An 18,159-nucleotide genomic window follows, 5' to 3' on the forward strand; every position below is an offset into this window, starting at 1 on the left:
CGGAAGGAATGTATGAGCTGGAAATGCTGGTTAACAAAATGAAATGTTTAGATGTGGAAATGCTTGACGAGCCCAACAACCGAGTCCCCATGTTCTGCATGGTGAGGAAGTTTCCATCCTTCTCTTTTTAGAATTGTCTAGAAAAGACAAAATATTCTTGTTTGAAACTTCCCTGAATCTTTAACATTACTTTGACCCCGTTAGAACAAAATTGATTTCTATGCAGTGCCAGTCCACAAACTCTGTTTCTACCACCCAGTTGGTTTCTTTAGAGCCCATCTGAAAGGGTTTTACTGTTTACAGTAAATTCTACCCTAGGCTGGGAGGGGAAAGAGGCACGTCTTTGGAGGCAACTGCGCATTGAGGGAGAGACACCCCTCCAAGACGAGTCAGAGGTCTTGTGAGAGTGGGGGCTGCTCTCCACTCCTTGGTTGTGTGCTGTGGAGATGAAGGACATCCTTAGTGGTGACCCGAGCCAGAGAGAGTGGATCCCAGATGCAGGACCAACCAGGTCACTGATGATTCCTATACTCCGAGAGTGGGACAGAAACAGCAGACTCTAGATCCAAAGGAACACAGGGGCTAGAACAATGTGGCCTGTGAGGTGCGGGAAGTACCCTGACAAAAATCAGGATGGAGCAGGTGCTCGATTATGAGTATGATCCAATTGCCCATCACCTCTGTGGAAGGGACTTGGGGTCACATTTAACTGGATTTACAGGATGCTAAAAATATATGCTATTTATCGTGCACCTGAATTTCAGAACTAAAATTCTTGCTGGCTACAGTCGAATATACTGAGTTCGGACATAAAATCCGAGGGGCCGGTAAGGGCAGTGTCTGCATGACTGGCACAGGACACGGATGGCGTTCTAGCAGCTAGCAGCCAGCAGCCAGGACCGGAGAGTTGCTTTCCATCCTCTGAGATGTTGACATGCGACTCACTCTTGGGAATGTTTTGTGGATGAAACTCATCAGCTGACAACCCTGCTGGGTCTAAAAGTGAGCTCAGCTTTGTTCTGCCAGGTCTTAAGTTAGGACAGCATGTGATTTAGCAATTGATTCAATCACATTACATGTGGATTTGGCTAAGTGATAGGTTAGTATATATATTTATCGGCCTTTGGAAAAATGATTATAATTTTTCTGGGTTCAAGTAGAAGCTCTCATAACTGACCTCCATGGAACTGCTTGACCAGATTAACTAACTCCCCATTTCCTTTGTGAAACAAACTGATGGTAATGGAACCAATGTTTGTATCCCCTCAAAATTCATCTGTTGAAATCCTAGCCCACTGAGGGAGGGCTAGAGGCTGTTATGGCAGGAGGATGCTGTTTAGTGGGCCCACTGTGTGTGTTTGCTTCTTTCCTAACTGGTCCGTTTCATTTGGCTGTATTCCAGTAATTACACACTTTGCATATTGTTAAAGCCGGTGATACAAGAGTACCCAAAGAGAGGAATGTGTTACCAATGAAAGTTAAGCTTGCTGCTCTGGAAAGACTCAATGAAAGGAAGTTGTTTAACAAGTGTTGTTGAATCATATTGGATGGTTCTCAGTACAGTATCTAGAAGGATTCTTGAATCAAGATGCTTTGAACTGTCTTTGAACTCTCATTTCACTAAGGTAACCCGAATGAGAGACCATACAGGATGCATTCCGTGTGTGGTTCACAAAGAAAGAGGACAAGGCAGCACTCTTACCAGAAAATCCATGTTCAAAGACAGGCACTGGCCAAACAAAAGGATTGGTGAGTGAATACACATTTTAAGATTCCTGTTAGAACACAATGTTTGCTGCATAAATGTATCATTTGGGTGTGTGATCCCCCTTTTTGTGCGAATGCATTAGCGCCCTCTACTGGTCAGAAGGGAGGGATGCCGCCCAGGGGTCGCGTGGAAGCCCCACCCACTGTTTAGTTCCAGAGCATCTATTTTCATATAGAATGTGCAGGTTTCCGGTTAAAATGCTGGCTGAAAATGTAGCCGTGGTCACATCAATATAATGTTACTGTTTTACATCGAAAGTATTTTCATCTATTCATATAAGAACGTGTTATAACTGGGTGATGAACACCCTCACCCCACCCCCACGCGATTTTATTGCCTTTTAATTACACTCGGTAATACTTTAAAATAGATATTGATTTCGGAAGCAGTGGCTTTCACACGGTACATCTGCTATTCTTTGGTGCCGCTATTCACAGTGACAATGCGAAATAAAAATGGTTCTGACTAATGAAAGGGCCGGTCTTCCTATGAATGGAAACAATAACGTGTGCCATGGAGAGCTCTCTCCTCGCACATCATAGGGCTTGCTGCAGGGAGGGAAGAGCTTCTGGAAGGGAAGTCGGCGCTGCTGCAGACTTGGCAAGATGGCGGCGGGCTCCTCCCACCTCTGCGGCAGCGTCACAATCAATAATGCAGGGCTCTGCGGCAGAGCCGCGCCTTCTTTATCACCCGCGCCCGCCGCGCGCGCACAAAAGCCGCTCCGTTAGCCCACTGCGCCATCTAGCGTCCGTCCATGCTTATCGCAGGTGGGCCCTGGAAGGTCAGAAACTGCCGTCTAGGTTGTGCAGGGAGCGAGTCTAAGCCTTCAAGAGTGCATCTAATTTTAAAAGGCAAAGAAAAAATAAGTGTGCTGCTTACTCATTTGCTCGTAAGATGAATCATTTTAAGGCTAAAAATGCCAAGCGCCGATCGTGTAAAGTAAATAATGATTATGAAGCATCTGCCGGTCATTTCGTGGGTACCAGGGCAATACCGATGAGTCTCATCCGTCTCCACTTCCCCCTGACATAGCCTAGGAGGGAAAATCCATATAAACATATGCCCAGCTAAATTTGAATTTCGGGTCAACCAGGAATAATATTTTCGTGTAAATATGTCCCATATGTGGGCATCCTTTCAATGCTGTTATCATTTTTATTAGTTAAATCTGGCACCCCCACGTGGAAACAGATGATTGCAGTAAAGATTTCACCCGGTCCAGCAGCGGTGCACAAAGGGCTTGGGGAACTTTGGGGTGCTGGTTGGGAAGGCTTCTTGGTGTGGGGGCGGGGGGGTCACTTATATACATGGTTCACCAGACCAGTGACAAGTGGGCAGGTTTCTCCTGGTAGCATAGCATAAGCCAAGGCAGGAGGTTGGGGGGACCCATAGCACAACAGTTCTGTGCTGCTAGAGCACAGGGGTGAGGAGGGGAGAGGCCCAATGGAAGGCTGCTGCATCACAGAGGGCCCCTACCCTGTTACCCAGGAGCTGGATTTCAACCTGCATGCAAAGCGGAGTGAAAGAAAGGGTTTTTTTGTTGTTGTTCTTGTCTTTCAAAGATTTTATTTTTAAGTAATCTTCACACCCATTGCAGGGCCCAAACCCATCACCCTGAGATCAAGAGTCCCACCCCCACCGACTGAGCCAGCCAGGCGCCCCAAAAGAAAGGTTTTGAGTAGGAGTGTAATGAGCTGTCATTTGTGATTAAGGAGGTAAATGTGGCAGCAGTGTCCGGAGGGGAGGAGGGGCTGCGAAGCCCGAAGGTGGGGCTAGGGGAAGCAAACTCCCAAGTGTCTGAGCTTGAATGTGAACTGGGGTCTTCGGGCTCCAAGTCCAGCCTGCCCCTCACCCCGCCAAGGGGCCTGTGCTTCTAACTGGGTTACGAGTCACACATACAGTCATTTGTAAGGTCAGGAAGGACACACCACATTATGCACGCTGCTGCTTCTCTGAAAGATGTGCTCCACTCACATACAGAAGTACAGAAAATAACCCTGCCCTCGCCCTTTCTCCCTTCCGACTTCTCCTGTGGCGTCCTCAGTGTCCGCCTCTCCATTAACTCGCCCTCTTTCCCACACAGGGCTCCCCCTGCAAACCGGACTAACAGGGCCAAACGACAAAGTGAATTACATCCCTCTGAGGTATTTGGCCTTGTTTCCCTTGGGCCACAGCCTGACTTTTTGATGCCCTGGGAACGAGGCGAGGGCACCTGCTTCTTTTCAAAAAGATGCTGCCGTGAGGCTCGCGCAGATGGCAGGGCTGGGGTTGTGTGGTTGTCGGGGGCTGCTCGTTCTTGGATCTGGTTTATTAAAAGCTGGTTGGGAGGAGCCATTGGCAGTGCCTTAGCACGGGGCAGCCCCCAGAGAACACACAGGTGTCCAACGCCAGGCTCAGGAGGGCTGGGGAGGTAGCAGAGAGAATACACCTGCTCTCTCAGGCCGTAGCCCAAAAATCACAGTGGACTCTTGAGGCAAGAGCTTTGTAAAAAGATTGAGTTGCATTTATGATGAGGACATTATAGGAAAAAGGTGCAAAGTGCAATAATTAGTAATAGAAAATGAGCATAAAGATGCAGTGGATAAATGCATGCAAAGTGATCATTGTGCTTAGCTATGGTAGTTAGCGTGCGATTTTAAAAGGAGTCCTTTTAAATAACCAAAAATTCTTATTGCACACCTACCATGTACATGTCCTTCAGCACTGTTATGCCTGGATTGTCAATCTGGCTGGAAAAATCGCTGAATTGCTAGAGATCTGGTTGCAGGCTCTGCCAGGAGAGAGCAGAGAGCCAGAGCAGGTGGTCCAGAGGTCCTGGCTGTGGTTTTGGTTCTGGGGCCTGTGAATTTTCAGGGCAGAGAACACACCCAAGGAGAATAGCAATTTTGTGAGACTTAAGAGTATTTGTAGCAAGTATGAATGACTCTACAAATCAAGCAGTGGAGTGTAGGGACTGTCCATTTCTTCATTTTCTTCAAATTAAAATTAAAAATTTATTAAATCTAATAACTGTTTAAACTTTAATTAAAATTACAATTAAGCCTGGCTCCAAACCCCTCCCCCTATCTCCATCTGGAGATAAATTTGTTCTAAGCTCTCATCAGTGTATCTCCCCTCCCCCCACCTCCAACATCAACACAGGCACCACCACCACCACCACCAGTGGCAGCTGAGCAACAATCCAGGAGGCTTAGCGGGTGTCCAGAAAAGAGGCCCGGCTTTTGGTCTTCACTTTCTGAGCTTTCTGCCCACACCCTGACGCTCCACGCCTGCACGGGCACTAGAGGCTTTGCAGGCCCACCAAGGTCTGCAGGAGCTTGCCGATGGCAAGCTGGGTCAGTCCCCAGAAAGCACCATGGAACACCAAGTTCCCTCTGAGCTTTGATGCTGTTACCAGATGGCCTGAGCCTCCAGCCTCACTCAGCCCATGGGCTTCACCGGCTTCCTCTTCTCAGCTGCCTCATGTTCACTCCCCTCGCTCCTCTTTCAGCCTCCCCTCTTCAGGGAGATCAAGCCTCCCTGAAAGACAAGATAAAGGGGCGCCTCTGTGGCTCAGTTGCTTAAGTGCCTGCCTTCAGCTAAGGTCATGATCCCAGGGTCCTAGGATCCATCCCGCATCCAGTCCCACATTGAGTGCCCTCCCCAACCGTCTCCCTGTGCAGCAGGGAATCTGCTTCTCCCTCTGCCACTCCCCCTGCTTGTGCTCACCCAGTCTCTCTCTCTCTCTCTGTCAAATGAATAAATAAAATCTTAAAAAAAAAAAAAAAAAAAACGAGATAAAGCCTTTCAGTGGCTTCCATTTTCTGCTGGGAGAATGGATCGGAGAGAAATATAAAAGGCCTAACAACTTGAGATTAGAGGAAGGAGCAGGAGGAAGAACAGGGTTGAGAACTCAATGCAAATTAATATCTCAACCAATCACCCTGCTGCAGATTATCGTGGGATGCATAGGCCAGGCAGAGAGGTAGCCGAGCACAGGGAGTAAAGGCTTGGAACCTCTGTTCTGCTTCTTGCTGGCCATGTGGCCTCGTCTCACGGTTCCCTCGTAAGTGAAAGGAAGATGCATGCACCCTGCAGTGTTGCCCAGAACACCAGACGAGTCAGTCTGATGGGGAGACACCCGAGCACGCTTTGTTCGCTGTTAGTAGTACACCTCTAGTTCCACGCAGGCGAATGCAGACCCCCCCTCGTGGTGCTGTCAGTGCGACTACACCAGCAGTGTCTCCCTCCCACAGCCAGTCAGAGAGGAAAGGAAGAAGCTGTGGGTTTGGACCTTTGCCTGTCTAGGTGGCCAATCCCCCCGGGGGAAGGGACTATTCTAGCTGTGACGATGTGCCCGGTAGCAGGATTTCAGGCATCTTACGGGGAAGGGCAGTGGCTGTGCTCTTGGCGGATGGAGCTCGTCACCATCAGAGGTGTGCATTTCGCCAGTGGAAAGAGCACCTGGGCAGCAGTGTCCCCAACTTTCCAGCTGGCTTCCTTTCTCAGCTCACTAAGTGCCATTTCCTCAGAGATGTCCTCTGCCCCCGAGCTCCATCAGTTCCTCCCTGCCATTCTTTCTTAGACTGTCTTGCTTTTTATTAGCCTTTATTCGGTTTCAGTGATGGCTACTATGTGTGTCTGTTTAGTGACTTCTGTCCCGGTAGATTACAAGTAGCTCTGGAGGTCAGGGATTAAGTGTGTTTTATTGACCAAGTACAATCACTGAACTTCAAGTTTTTAATATGTTAAATGAGGATAGTTAATACTGCTTTTGCCTACCTCACTGAGCTGTGAAATTAATAAAGATAATAATGTGAAACTTCCTTGTAAATCACAAAACATGATGCAAATATTAACTATGCTCAATGCCATGTGTATTTGAAGGCACATCACGAGCTGAACGCTTGTGCATCCGGCTCCTATCCAGGGGAGCATTTTGTTAAATGAGATAATAAAAGAAAGTGCTTGGAACAAGAGGCACCCCATGATAGCTCTCATCGACGGAAGTCAAAGATGGCAGCCCCAACCTCTAAAAACATCCTATTCATCCTTAGTCCCTCTGTAGTAGGCATGAAAGAGTTACCTAGGAACATGCCCAGGGCTGGAGATGTGTAAACACGTGTGACAGGAAGTAACTCAGAGCCAATCAACTCTCTACACTTTGATGAGGGAGGGGGCTCCCGAGTTAGTTCTCAACCAAGATGTTCCTTTCCTCCCAAGACTCAAGGATCCTAAGTATGACGCCTTCCCCTCCCCTGTGCAGAGAGATTACAGAGGCAGAAAAGACATCTCCAGAAAAATGGCGGCTGCTACCAACATTTCACAGAGAGCGAATGGGAGGAGATGAATCTCCTTAAGTTCAAAGGCTCCACAGATATGGGCTGCATCACACTCGGAACAGGGAGCACAGGAGGGAAGGAGTTGACCAGTACACTAGTCCTTGGCTGGGGTTCCTCTGCTTTGGACGGACCAGCCAGGAGATGAGAAACAATCCATTCTGATGGCCCATGTGCCACATGAATGACTGAGGTTGTGAACCCAAAGATCAAACAGTGTTAAACCAGAAAGATTAAAGAAATAGACTGGATTGGACAGAACAGATATATTTTCCTTCACTGGGTGGTTCTGAGGTTTCGTCCTATTTCTTAGGGAGGAAGGAGTAGGAATTGACATCAAAACCACACTGGGTATTCCTTGCTGTTTTGGCGTGATTATAATTATGGTTTAATTGACTACTTAGTAATCTGTGTAGAGTTTGCACCTTATGGAATCCCTGGCTCTCTGAGGAGCCCGGATTCCCCATGGTTGGCAGAGAGCCCAGATTTTCCCCAGACCCTCGGCACTAGGCTTTACTTACGGTGTCTTTATATAACTGGGACTGCTCCAACGAAACACAGGTGAGCAGAGCGCCCAGGAGAGGTAAGGTAACAGGAAGAGATAGGATACGTAAAGAGTCAAAGAGAATAGAAATAGGCCCTTGGATGGGGGCAAGAACGTGGACCAGACTCAGGATCCACAAGAAGACAAACTCCAATGCAATGCATATCAGGATGCATAAGCAAAGACCAAGGCTGAGAAAGTGGGATGAAGGAAGGTCACACACACACATACACACACACACACACACACACACACACACACACACACACACACAAACACTAGAGGAGATGGGCGGGTGGCCACACACGCCAGGGAGGTGAGATTGAGAAGGAGGGGGGTACAGATTTGTAATAAATTGTTTTCTTCCCCCAATCTTAATTTGTTAAATGACTGCCACTAGCATAATTGTTTTATCTTAGCCCAAAGAGATTGGGGTTAACTTTACTTCATCTGTCATGGCACTGTGGTCACAGAGAGAACTTCTCTCAGGCCAGATCCTCTAGGTGTCCACCCAGATCTGCCTCCATTTTTTCCAGTCACGAGCCAGCTGGCATGAGAGATGTGCTGTGAGGGAGGTAAGTGCAGGGTACCGTGGGGCCTCTGAGGAAGAATCCAGAGCTGGGGGAGTCAGGGAGGGCCTTTGGAACCCTGTTACGGCTGTGGAGGGAGAACCCCATTGCCGGCTGCCATTGGGGCTGGGGACAGAGAGCAGGCCAGCACTCTGTGCTCTGGGCCGGGAGGGCCTGGGGCAGGGCAAGTCTTGAGTGGATGGGGAGGCTGAGGGTGAGGAAGGGGAATGCCTCCAACTGCTCCGTTTTTACCAAAGGGCAGACTCTGATCTCTGGGAACTGGCAGAACAGTTGCTCAAAGAAAAGTCAGCCCCTGACCCATCCTCCTTAGTCCTGGGGACGAGCCCTCACACCCTCCGGACGCGCTCCACGCCCCAGCGAGGGTAAACAGGAGGCCAGTCGCAGGAAGGAAAACAGGGTATTCATTAAAGCAGGTCCCTGAGAGCGAGAGCAGAGGCTGAGAGTGTGAGCACAAAGTCGGGCGTGGGAGGTGGAGGCGTGGGTCCTGCTGAGGAGACACAGGGGCCCTTTGTGCGCGGCCTGGGCCGCCGCCTCCCTCCCAGCGCCGAGGCTCCTGGGGGACATGCGGGGGCTCCTCCTTGCCACGCTGCTGGGCGCTGCTCTGGCGCAGGTAAGCCCCTCTCCTCCTGAGTGCCCTCGGCTCGTGTTTCTTCAGGTCAGAAATGAGAAAGGAGGAAGAAGATGGGCGAAGCGGGGGCATAAATTCCTTGCGGAAAGACTTCGTGCCAAACGGGGAGCCATTTTCCTCTCCAAGGAAAGTTGGGTTTTAGGTTATTAGCTTCGGGAAAGAAGTGGAAAACCTTTCTCCCTCTCGGGTAATGGCACTAAATCCTTCTTTCGATATGTTTGAACAGCTCCCAAACTTGAATAATGTATATTTTTGAGTGGAGAAGGACACCGACCACGGACCTGGGAGGCTCTGGGAGGCGGCAGCTCTGGCTGGCGGGGCGGGCTGACCGGTGCCTCTATTTTGGGCCCCCGGCTGGGGCTCAGCTTTCCACGGCTGCGGGCAAAATGTGCAGAGAGCCCCTGGAAAAAGTGATCCTGACAACTCTGTTCAGTTAAAAGCCGGTTCTTGTTGGAGAGGAGCACTTCGGAGACACATTTTTATTTTTAAAACGTTCTGTTGCGTTGCCTTTTCTCAAATCATGTGTTTCTCACTTTTCATGAAAGGGAATCAGTCCATGAAGACTTTGAAATAGTTTAAGCAACAGACCAAAGGGAAGTTGAATTTAATAGGAGCAATTCATTGCCTTCGTATTTTTTTTACTAAGAAGGTGAAAACAGGGTGACTTATTTATGGATTTATTTACACCGTGGTGGCGGTTCTTGCTTGCACAGAGGGTGAAGCTTTTGAAACCTTTGGGTGATTTGGAAAACATGGAATGTGTCTTTGAGTTAATAGTTGATTAGGGCAGGAAATCGTTTTTTAGGAAATAAGAGATTGAAATGTGTTTTATTTTATAGGGAGAGATCTAAGATTATAAAAGAATCCTAAGAAGAATGCTAGTGGTACCGTTTATTTCCACTGTTATGAGGAGGGCACATTTCCCCAGCAGCAGTGAGATGGGGCTGCCTATCTCCCAGTCCACCTTCTTGAGAAAAGGCCTATCATTGTTGTGAATGCAGAGCCTACAAGGTATTCCTAAACAACAAATATTCCCTTACAGAGAGATGTGTCCAAACTTAAAAAAAACAAACACAAAAAAACCCCAGAAAACCAAAAACATAAAAAGGTGTTGAAGTACAGCAACAAGAAAGTATTATTTTGCTTACTTTTGCCATTATGAATTTTTGAGGAAGAAAGCCTACCATCTGTCGAACATCTGCCATGTGCCAGACACTGTGCTAGGTACTTTAGTTATTATCTTAATCCTCAAAATAACCTTATAAGGTGGACATTAATAATTCCATTTTACAGAGGAGGTTTGAGGCTCAAGGATTAAATAAATGATAGAAAGTCATCTATGATCACTCTATCTCTCTCTTTCGCGCGCTCTCTCTCTCTCTCTCTCTCTCTATATATATATCAGCTCAGCTCTGGTGGCAAAACCCTTTCTTTCTGTTACACCAAGAGAGCCTGTTTGGGTGGACCAAAAGAATTCTGTTCCATTTCTTTTCTGTTGCACCAAAAAGGTCTGCTGACTCTTGTTGTTCTGAGATTTTAATTTTGAAAAACTATATATATATATATATATATATATATCTTTATATTTTCCCACTATTTGCCATTTCTGGGACTCTTCATTTCTTTCTTCCTGTATTTCTGAATTCTTATCTATTGTGATTTTCCTTTAGACGGAAGATCTTGCTTTAATATTCCTTGTGAGGCAGGTATGTTAGCAACAATTTTTCTCAGTTTTTGTTTAACTGGAAATGCCTTTAATTTCACCTTCACTTTTGAAAGATAATTTCACTGGAGCTAGAATTCCAGGTTGATAGTCTTTTTTCTCCGCCCCCTTTCAGCACTGGCTCTTGTTCACTTCCTCCTCCTCCTTTTTTTTTTTTTAAAGACAGTTTTTTTTTTTAGAGTAGCTTTAAGATCACAGCAAATTTGAGGGGTGCCTGGGTGGTGCAGTTGGCTAAGCACCCAGTTCCTGGTTTCGGCTTAGATCATGAGATCGAACCCTGCATCGGACTCTGCACTCAGCACGGAATCTGCTTGAGGTTCTCTCCCCCTCTCCTTCTGCCCACTCATGCTCTCTCTCATGCTCTCTCTCTCCCAAATAGCTAAATAAATCTTAAAAAAAAAAATATCACAGCAAATTGGAGAAAGGAATGTATGGAGATTTTATACCACCTGTTATTAACGTCCTCCACCAGAATGGTATATTTGTTACAACTGATGAACCTACATTGACACATTATTACCTAGAGTCCATAGTTTATGTTGGGGTTCACTTTTGGTGATATACATCCTATGAGTTTGGACAAATGTATAATGACATGTATGCACCATTACAGTATCATAGAGTATTTTCAATGCCCTCAAAATCCTCTGTGCTCCATCTGCTTACCCCTTCCCTCAACGCCTGGCAGCTACTGATCTTGTTACTGTCTCCATGGTTTTGCCCTTTTCCAGAATGTCAAGTAGTTGGAATCATACAGTATGTAGACTTTCCAGATTGGCGTCTTTTGCTTAGTAATACGTGTCTTCTCACGGATTGATAGCTCATTTCTTTCTAGCACTGAAGAACAGTCTATTGTCTGGCTATATCCAAGGCACGTACTGAAGAACACTGTGGTCTCCTTTTGATGGGAAGTCAGATCTCATTCTTTTTGTCATCCTTTTGTATGTAATGCTTCTTTTTTCTCACTCTGCTTTCAAAATTTTCTCTTTATCTTTGGTTTTCAACAGTGTTACCTTGTGGCCTCAGAGATTATATAGAAATGCTCCAAGATTAGAAGGAGAAACAGGTGTCTGCAGGGGGGCAGTGTTGAGAGTAGGCATTTCCTTAAGAGGCAGCAATAGGAGGAAAAGCATGGAGCAGGAAACTGACCTGGTGGGTCCGGTAAGCAGGAAGGTGCAGAGGAGAGTGCATTGAGAGTGAAGGCTGGAGAGGAAGGCATACACCAGCACAGGCTTTAGACAGCATGCTTATAATTTTGGACTGCATAGTGTACCCAGTAGGGACCACTCATGAGCTTTAAGGAGAGGAGTAGTAGGATCAGATATTTTTTTTAAAAAAAGATTTTATTTATTTATTTGAGAGAGAGAGACAGCCAGCGAGAGAGGGAACACAAGCAGGGGGAGTGGGAGAGGAATCACGCCCTGAGCCGAAGGCAGACGCTTAACGACTGCGCCACCCAGGCGCCCCCAGATATGTTTTTTAAAGAGATCCCTCCAGCAGCAATGTGGTGGATTCATTTGGGAAGTCATTCTCGAGGAAGGAATGTATTGCAGCCACACTCAGTAGCAGTGCAAACAGCGAAAGAGTGACTAGATCTAGGAATATGAGGACACTAAGCATTAGACACTGAATGGCTATGGGAGGTGAGGGAGAAGAAAATGACCTGGATGACTGCTAGCTTCCTAACTCCAGACTTTGGAGAAGCTGTCCAAATGGGCAGAGGTGGGTGAGGGATGATGAGTTTGGGGAATGAGTTTTTCCCTGGGACTTTTTAGTGGTGCTGTCTAGTAGGTAGTCAGCTATATGGCTCTAGTGCTCAGTGGAAAAATCCTGGATGGAAATTTAGTTTTGAAGCTCGCACAAGGTGGAAATTGAAGGCAAAGAGGTGGACGAGATTGCTAAGAGGCAGTGTGCAGAGGGTGAAATGCAATAAGGTCATGAAACACCAACTGGTCTAAATGTAAGTCATATTTGGGGTAACAGGAATCTGCAAAAGAAATTGAGAAAGTGGGGGCGCCTGGGTGGCGTAGTCGTTAAGTGTCTGCCTTCAGCTCAGGGCGTGATCCCCGTGTTATGGGATTGAACCCCACATCAGGCTCCTCTGCTATGAGCCTGTTTCTTCCTCTCCCACTCCCCCTGCTTGTGTTCCCTCTCTCGCTGGCTGTCTCTCTCTCTGTCAAACAAATAAATAAAATCTTTAAAAAAAAAAAGAAATTGAGAAAGTGTGTTGAGAGGGAAGGGTTGAATTGGGAGGGTCTGCTGTCATGAAAGCCAAGGGAGAAGAAATTAGGAAAGAGTCAAACACCTCAGAGAAGGGGACAAGGGGCAGGCATAGAGACTTCATGAACACGTGCCCAGCTGAGCGGCCACTGAACGTGGCAGGGAGGCCCTGGTAACCATGGCTGAACTGGGAAAAATTGAGAAGTAGACACTATTTCTACTCCCTTCTCCACTCTTGTATTTCCGTCCCCCTCCTCCTTCTCCAGAGTCCGAGCACTGTTTCCTCAAACTCTATCCTCACATCGTATCTTCCACTTGAATTGTAGCTGAAAGGGTTTCTCCGGGGGCTACATTTTACCAGTGATTAGGCAAAAGGCTGAGGGGGGAATGGCGGCATTGCTAACTGATGCTTTTCAAGGTAGGATTTTTGAGTTGGAAGGTTTATATTTCTGGATCAGTGCAAGGGCCTCCAACCTATCAAATAAAAGTTGAGAGTTAATTATATAAACTACTTGCCAGGCACTGTGCTAGGCACCAATAGTACATCCACAAATGAGCCACAGGTCCCTGAGGCCGGGTAGCTTTAAGCACGTGGAGAAAACAGGTGCTTACACAGATAATTTCAGTGCGAGGACATGTAAAAGGGAGGCAGGAGAGGTTGTAAAAAAGTTTTCTGGAAAGGGTGATACCTGAACAGAGCCAGGTGAAGGAGTGGGGGTAGGGGAAGCATGTTCGAGGCAGAAGGAACAGCATCAGATATGCAGGGAACTGCAGATACTTGAACTTGCTAGAACCTAAGGCAAGCAAGAGATGAGGAGGGCCCTGAATGCTGTGCTTAGGAGTTTGGGCTTTCCTGTAAGTCAGTGACTTTCAGGTGTGCGAGATGAAGGAGAGGAGCAGGTGAGGTTGAGTTTCAGCTTCCTGGCTTGGGGAACTCGGTGGTTGGTGCCACCATTCACTAAAACGGGGACTACTAGCTGGGGAGCGGTCTGTTGTGGGAAGGAGAAAATGAGATGCTCATGGGGCATCAAAGTGGATACACCCCATGGAAATGCATGAGTTGCAAGCTTAGGGAGAGAGGTCTAGGCTGGAGAGGAGAGACAGATGCAGAGATTAGGTGGTTTGTTCTATATCAAAGCTGGTTTGTGGCAGGAGCTGGACTAGGGAAGGAAGGAAGGTAAGGGTTGAGAGCTCAGGCATACAAACCATAAGAGACTCTTACTCATAGAAACAAACTGAGGGTTGCTGGAGGGGATGTGAGGGGAGGATGGGGTAACTGGGTGATGGACATTAAGGAGGGCACATGATGTAATGAGCACTGGGTATTATATACAACTGATGAGTCAGTGAACTCTACCTCTGAAACTAATAATACACTATATGTTAATTAATTGAATTTAAAAAAAAAGTCAGGTGCTTAACTGACTGAGCCAACCAGGCACCCCCTGCCTCTCTCCCTTTTAAGGATGCTTGTGGTTACACTGAGCCCACCTGGTTAATCCAGGATAATCTCATCTCAAGATTTTTAACTGCACCTGCAAAATCCCCTTTGCTATGTAAGGTAACATGTTAATAGGTTCCAGGGAATGGAACACAGATATCTTTAAAGGGAGGATTACTGTGCCTATCATAGGTAGATAGTAACTGCTCCCTGCTGTTCTAATGAAGGTTCAGTGATGTAATCATATAAGGCACTCGGCACATAGGAGGTCCCATGTTCTTTCAGTCAATTTATTACAGGTGATAAGACAGACACTCAGCAAAGAGCTTGCCCTTCAAGAAGCTCACATTCTTTTTTTTTCTTTTTAAGATTTTATTTATTTATTTGACAGAGAGAAACAGCAAGAGAGGGAACACAAGCAAGGGGAGTGTGAGAGGGAGAAGCAGGCTTCCCGCCGAGCAGGGAGCCAGATGCGCCTCGATCCCAGGACCCTGGGATCATGACCTGAGCTGAAGGCAGACACTTAACAGATGAGCCATCCAGGCGCCCCAGAAGCTCACATTCTTGATGCACGCTTCAGAAAATAAACAAGTAGAACATATAGGACTAAGATAGGTGGTAAGAAGGTCTATGAGGAAAAGGCTGGAGCAGGGTGCTATTATATAAAGAAGGGCCTCACTGATAAATGTGACCACAGATGCAAGCAAGTGAAAGAGTGAGCCTCGAAGGCACCTGGGGGAGGAGCATGTTTGGAGTGTTCAAAGAATGAGGTGGGTGTGGAGTGGAGTGAAGCAAGACAGTGGGTGAACGGCAGTGGGCAAAGGAAGGTGGGGAGTAGGGACCTGATGTTGCAGGGCCTTAGAGGGTAGTTTGGCTTTTTTTTTTTTAAGATTTTATTTATTTATTTGAGAGAGAGAGAGAGAGAGCAAGAATAAGCACGAGCAGAGGAGAGGGGCAGAGGGAGAGAGAGAAGCAGACTCCCCACTGAGGAGGGAGCCTGATGTGGAACTTGATTCCAGGACCCTGGGATCATGACCTGAGCTGAAGGCAGACCTTAACCGCTTAATTGACTGAGGCTGGTAGTTTGGCTTTTACATCGAAATAGGAAACCATGAGGAAGCCACCTCTTGTGGGCGAGGAGTGACATGAATTAAAGTATGATTGTAAAAAGATAAACATATTCGATGTATACCATTTGATAAACTCTGGGATAAGTACATACTCATAAAACTGTCATCACTACTACAGCCATAAACATATCCATCACCCCACAAAGTTTTCTCCTGTCCCCTTTATTATTCTTTATGTGTGGTAAGAACTTTTAACATAAGATCTACTCTCTCAGCAAAATTAAAGTATATAATACAGTATCGCTAGCTATAGGCGCTGTAGCTTATTTTATTTTAACCTTTCTGCCGAGTGAAGGCTATAGAGGACAAAGGGGAAGCAAGGAGAACCTTTAGAAGACTATTATAATCATCTAAAGTGAGAAATAATTGTGGCTTGGATCACTACGATAGCAGTGGGGGTGTTAAGAAATTATTAGAGTGGGTACATTTTAAAGACATACCCAACAGGATTTACTGAGGGGCGGGAGGTGAAATGTGAGAGAAGAGTCAAGAGGGACCTGACCCCAAGGTTTTCTGAAAAAATGAACTTGGCGTGTGCTCAAGCGGGGTTTGCCTGGAAGAGTAGATGGGGAGGGAAACTTGGGAGTTTGCCTTGGTCACGTTGAACTTGGCTTTTCAGATCTCCACGGGGACATCTGGCCGGCTGCGCGCAAGTCCCGAAGGCAGGTGTGGCGGGAGATACAGATCTAGTGAGGGGAGAGTCTCGAGAGGTCTTCATCACGGGCGGGGGCGGGGAGGGGCTCTGATTAAGGGTGAAGAGAGCGCGAAGGACCCAGCAAAGCGCAGGGGCAAGGAGCCATCAGCGAGGAGGGAGGAGGAAGAAAGCGAAGTGCTGGAGGCGGAGTGAGGCAGGTTTGGGAAAGAGGGATGGGGTCAGCTGCTGATAGATGTCCCAACTCACCACACTGTAGCCCGCCCGCTTCGGGGAAGTCTCCTCTTCCTGTCCATCCCTGAAATTCGTTCAGGACGCTAATGGTGCCTGTGTTACCCACCGCAGCTCTGCGGCAGCGCGCCGGAGGCAGGGGCGGCCGCGGACGCCGCAGCGCCACCTCGCAGACAGCTCTGTCACTGGCCGTGCGCCTGCCCTCGGCGGAAGCCCCGCTGCCCGCCCGGGGTCAGCTTGCTGCGGGACGGCTGCGGCTGCTGTAAGGTGTGCGCCAGACAGCAGGGGGACGTCTGTAATGAAGCCGACCTCTGCGACCCCCACAAAGGGCTCTACTGCGACTACTCGGCCGACGGGCCTCGGTTCGAGACCGGGGTGTGCGCGCGTAAGTGTCTCCTGCGAGGCCGCGGGCGAAGCCCGGGTCTGATGTCGGGTCGCCGGCCGGGATGTTTCCTGGGGAATAAGCAGCTCAGTTAGGCTCAAAGCGAGGGGAGTGTCGGCTTTGCCCCAGGCGCAGCGTGTGACGCTGGCAGGTGCTTACACGTGGTCAGAAACCTGGGTTATTTTTATTGCGTTGAAGTGAGCTTGTAGTTAGGCAATTGCTTTCCGTGAGAAACAGAGCAAAGGTGATGTAAAGAGAGACTGACTTCTTGAAGCGCCACGCAGTGACAGCGGCTGTTACTACCGTCACACGCAGTCCGGATTCAGCGTCCTCTGTCACTGAAGACCAATCCTGCTTCAAAGTAAGTCTGTGTAACTGGTATGCAGACGGACGGCCTTCAGCTCAGCCTTTCCAGATAACCGTCACATCACTGTACTTTGTAACTGCAGCAGATGTGTAAAAAGGAAGGTAGGGTACCCCAAATCACAGCCTGACCCTCGGCTTGAGGGACTTTCGCTCTGGAGACTGATTGGGACCCTCTAAATCGACACCTCGACGGTCACTCGGGATCCTGATTTACCGAGGGTTAAAAATTCAAATTTCTAAGGGAAGAGAAACAGGCAAGTCAGCTGGACACTTGAGCCAGTCCGTGGGAAGGACTGCGGGGGGCAGGCACATTACTCCCGGGAGTCTGGCTGTGAGCGTGGACTGAATGTGGGAGCTGTTCAGGGTTGATAGCCTGACACCCCTGCTGAGTGCTGACTAAACTATATTGATTCAGAATGGAGGTGCTGGGTTCCAATTCTGGGCTTTATATGCGGAGTGACCTTGAGGTCAAGTTGCTTAACCTCTCTGTGCCTCAACTATATCATATATACTTCCTACCTTACAGACATGCCAGGAGGAGCAAATGAAATAATGATACAAAACCCCAAACACCTAGCCGAATATCTGGTCAGCAGCAGACTCCTAAAAATGTTAGCTATTAAGAAAATTTAACAGGGAACACGTGTCCTATCAGACTCTGGCATCACGATACCCCTTTCTCCCAAAAGGTGCTGGGCAAGTTATTGCAATAACCTAACAGACACAGAGGGGGAAGCCTCTACCACGCCAGGCTCTGTGACCAGCAGCTGGGGACACAACAAAGAAAAAAAAATATGTATCTAGGCCCTGTCCTCACAGAGTCAAAGTTTATTGTGTCAGACAGATCTTTCCACCCGTGATGTCACATACAATGTGATGAGTATTTTAAGAGCATAGCCTTGAGGATGGGAGTGCGAATGACCTCGAACTGGGGCCTCGCACTATGGCCCAGGGGCCAAATCAGGCTCACAGGCTGTTTTTGGAAATAGCATTTTATTGGAGCAGGGCCACACCATCCAGTTACATGGTCTGTGGCTGCTTTATGGGCCAGAGCCCTGTCGCTGCAACAAAACCCCAATGGTCTATAAATGCTAAGATACTTACTATTTGGCTCTTTACAAAACATTTGCTGATCTGTGATATAGAACAATGATTTTTAAACTTTG

The 18,159-nt window shown here is 47.6% G+C and overlaps 1 protein-coding gene across 1 annotated transcript in view; it reads left to right on the forward strand.

Annotated features, from left to right (window-relative positions):
* The window catches only part of CCN6 (cellular communication network factor 6), a 27,969-nt gene continuing 9,810 nt past the window's right edge, over positions 1 to 18,159 (forward strand). Inside the window, exons 1-4 of the mRNA XM_034669003.1 lie at positions 1 to 101; positions 1,626 to 1,749; positions 3,852 to 3,912; positions 16,360 to 16,630. Of these exons, the coding sequence (XP_034524894.1) occupies positions 1,652 to 1,749; positions 3,852 to 3,912; positions 16,360 to 16,630 (430 nt within the window). The 5' untranslated portion in view covers positions 1 to 101; positions 1,626 to 1,651. The remainder of the gene's footprint in view (positions 102 to 1,625; positions 1,750 to 3,851; positions 3,913 to 16,359; positions 16,631 to 18,159) is intronic.

Source organism: Ailuropoda melanoleuca, chromosome 10, assembly GCF_002007445.2.
Source record: "Ailuropoda melanoleuca isolate Jingjing chromosome 10, ASM200744v2, whole genome shotgun sequence".
In the NCBI taxonomy this organism is placed as follows: domain Eukaryota; kingdom Metazoa; phylum Chordata; class Mammalia; order Carnivora; family Ursidae; genus Ailuropoda; species Ailuropoda melanoleuca.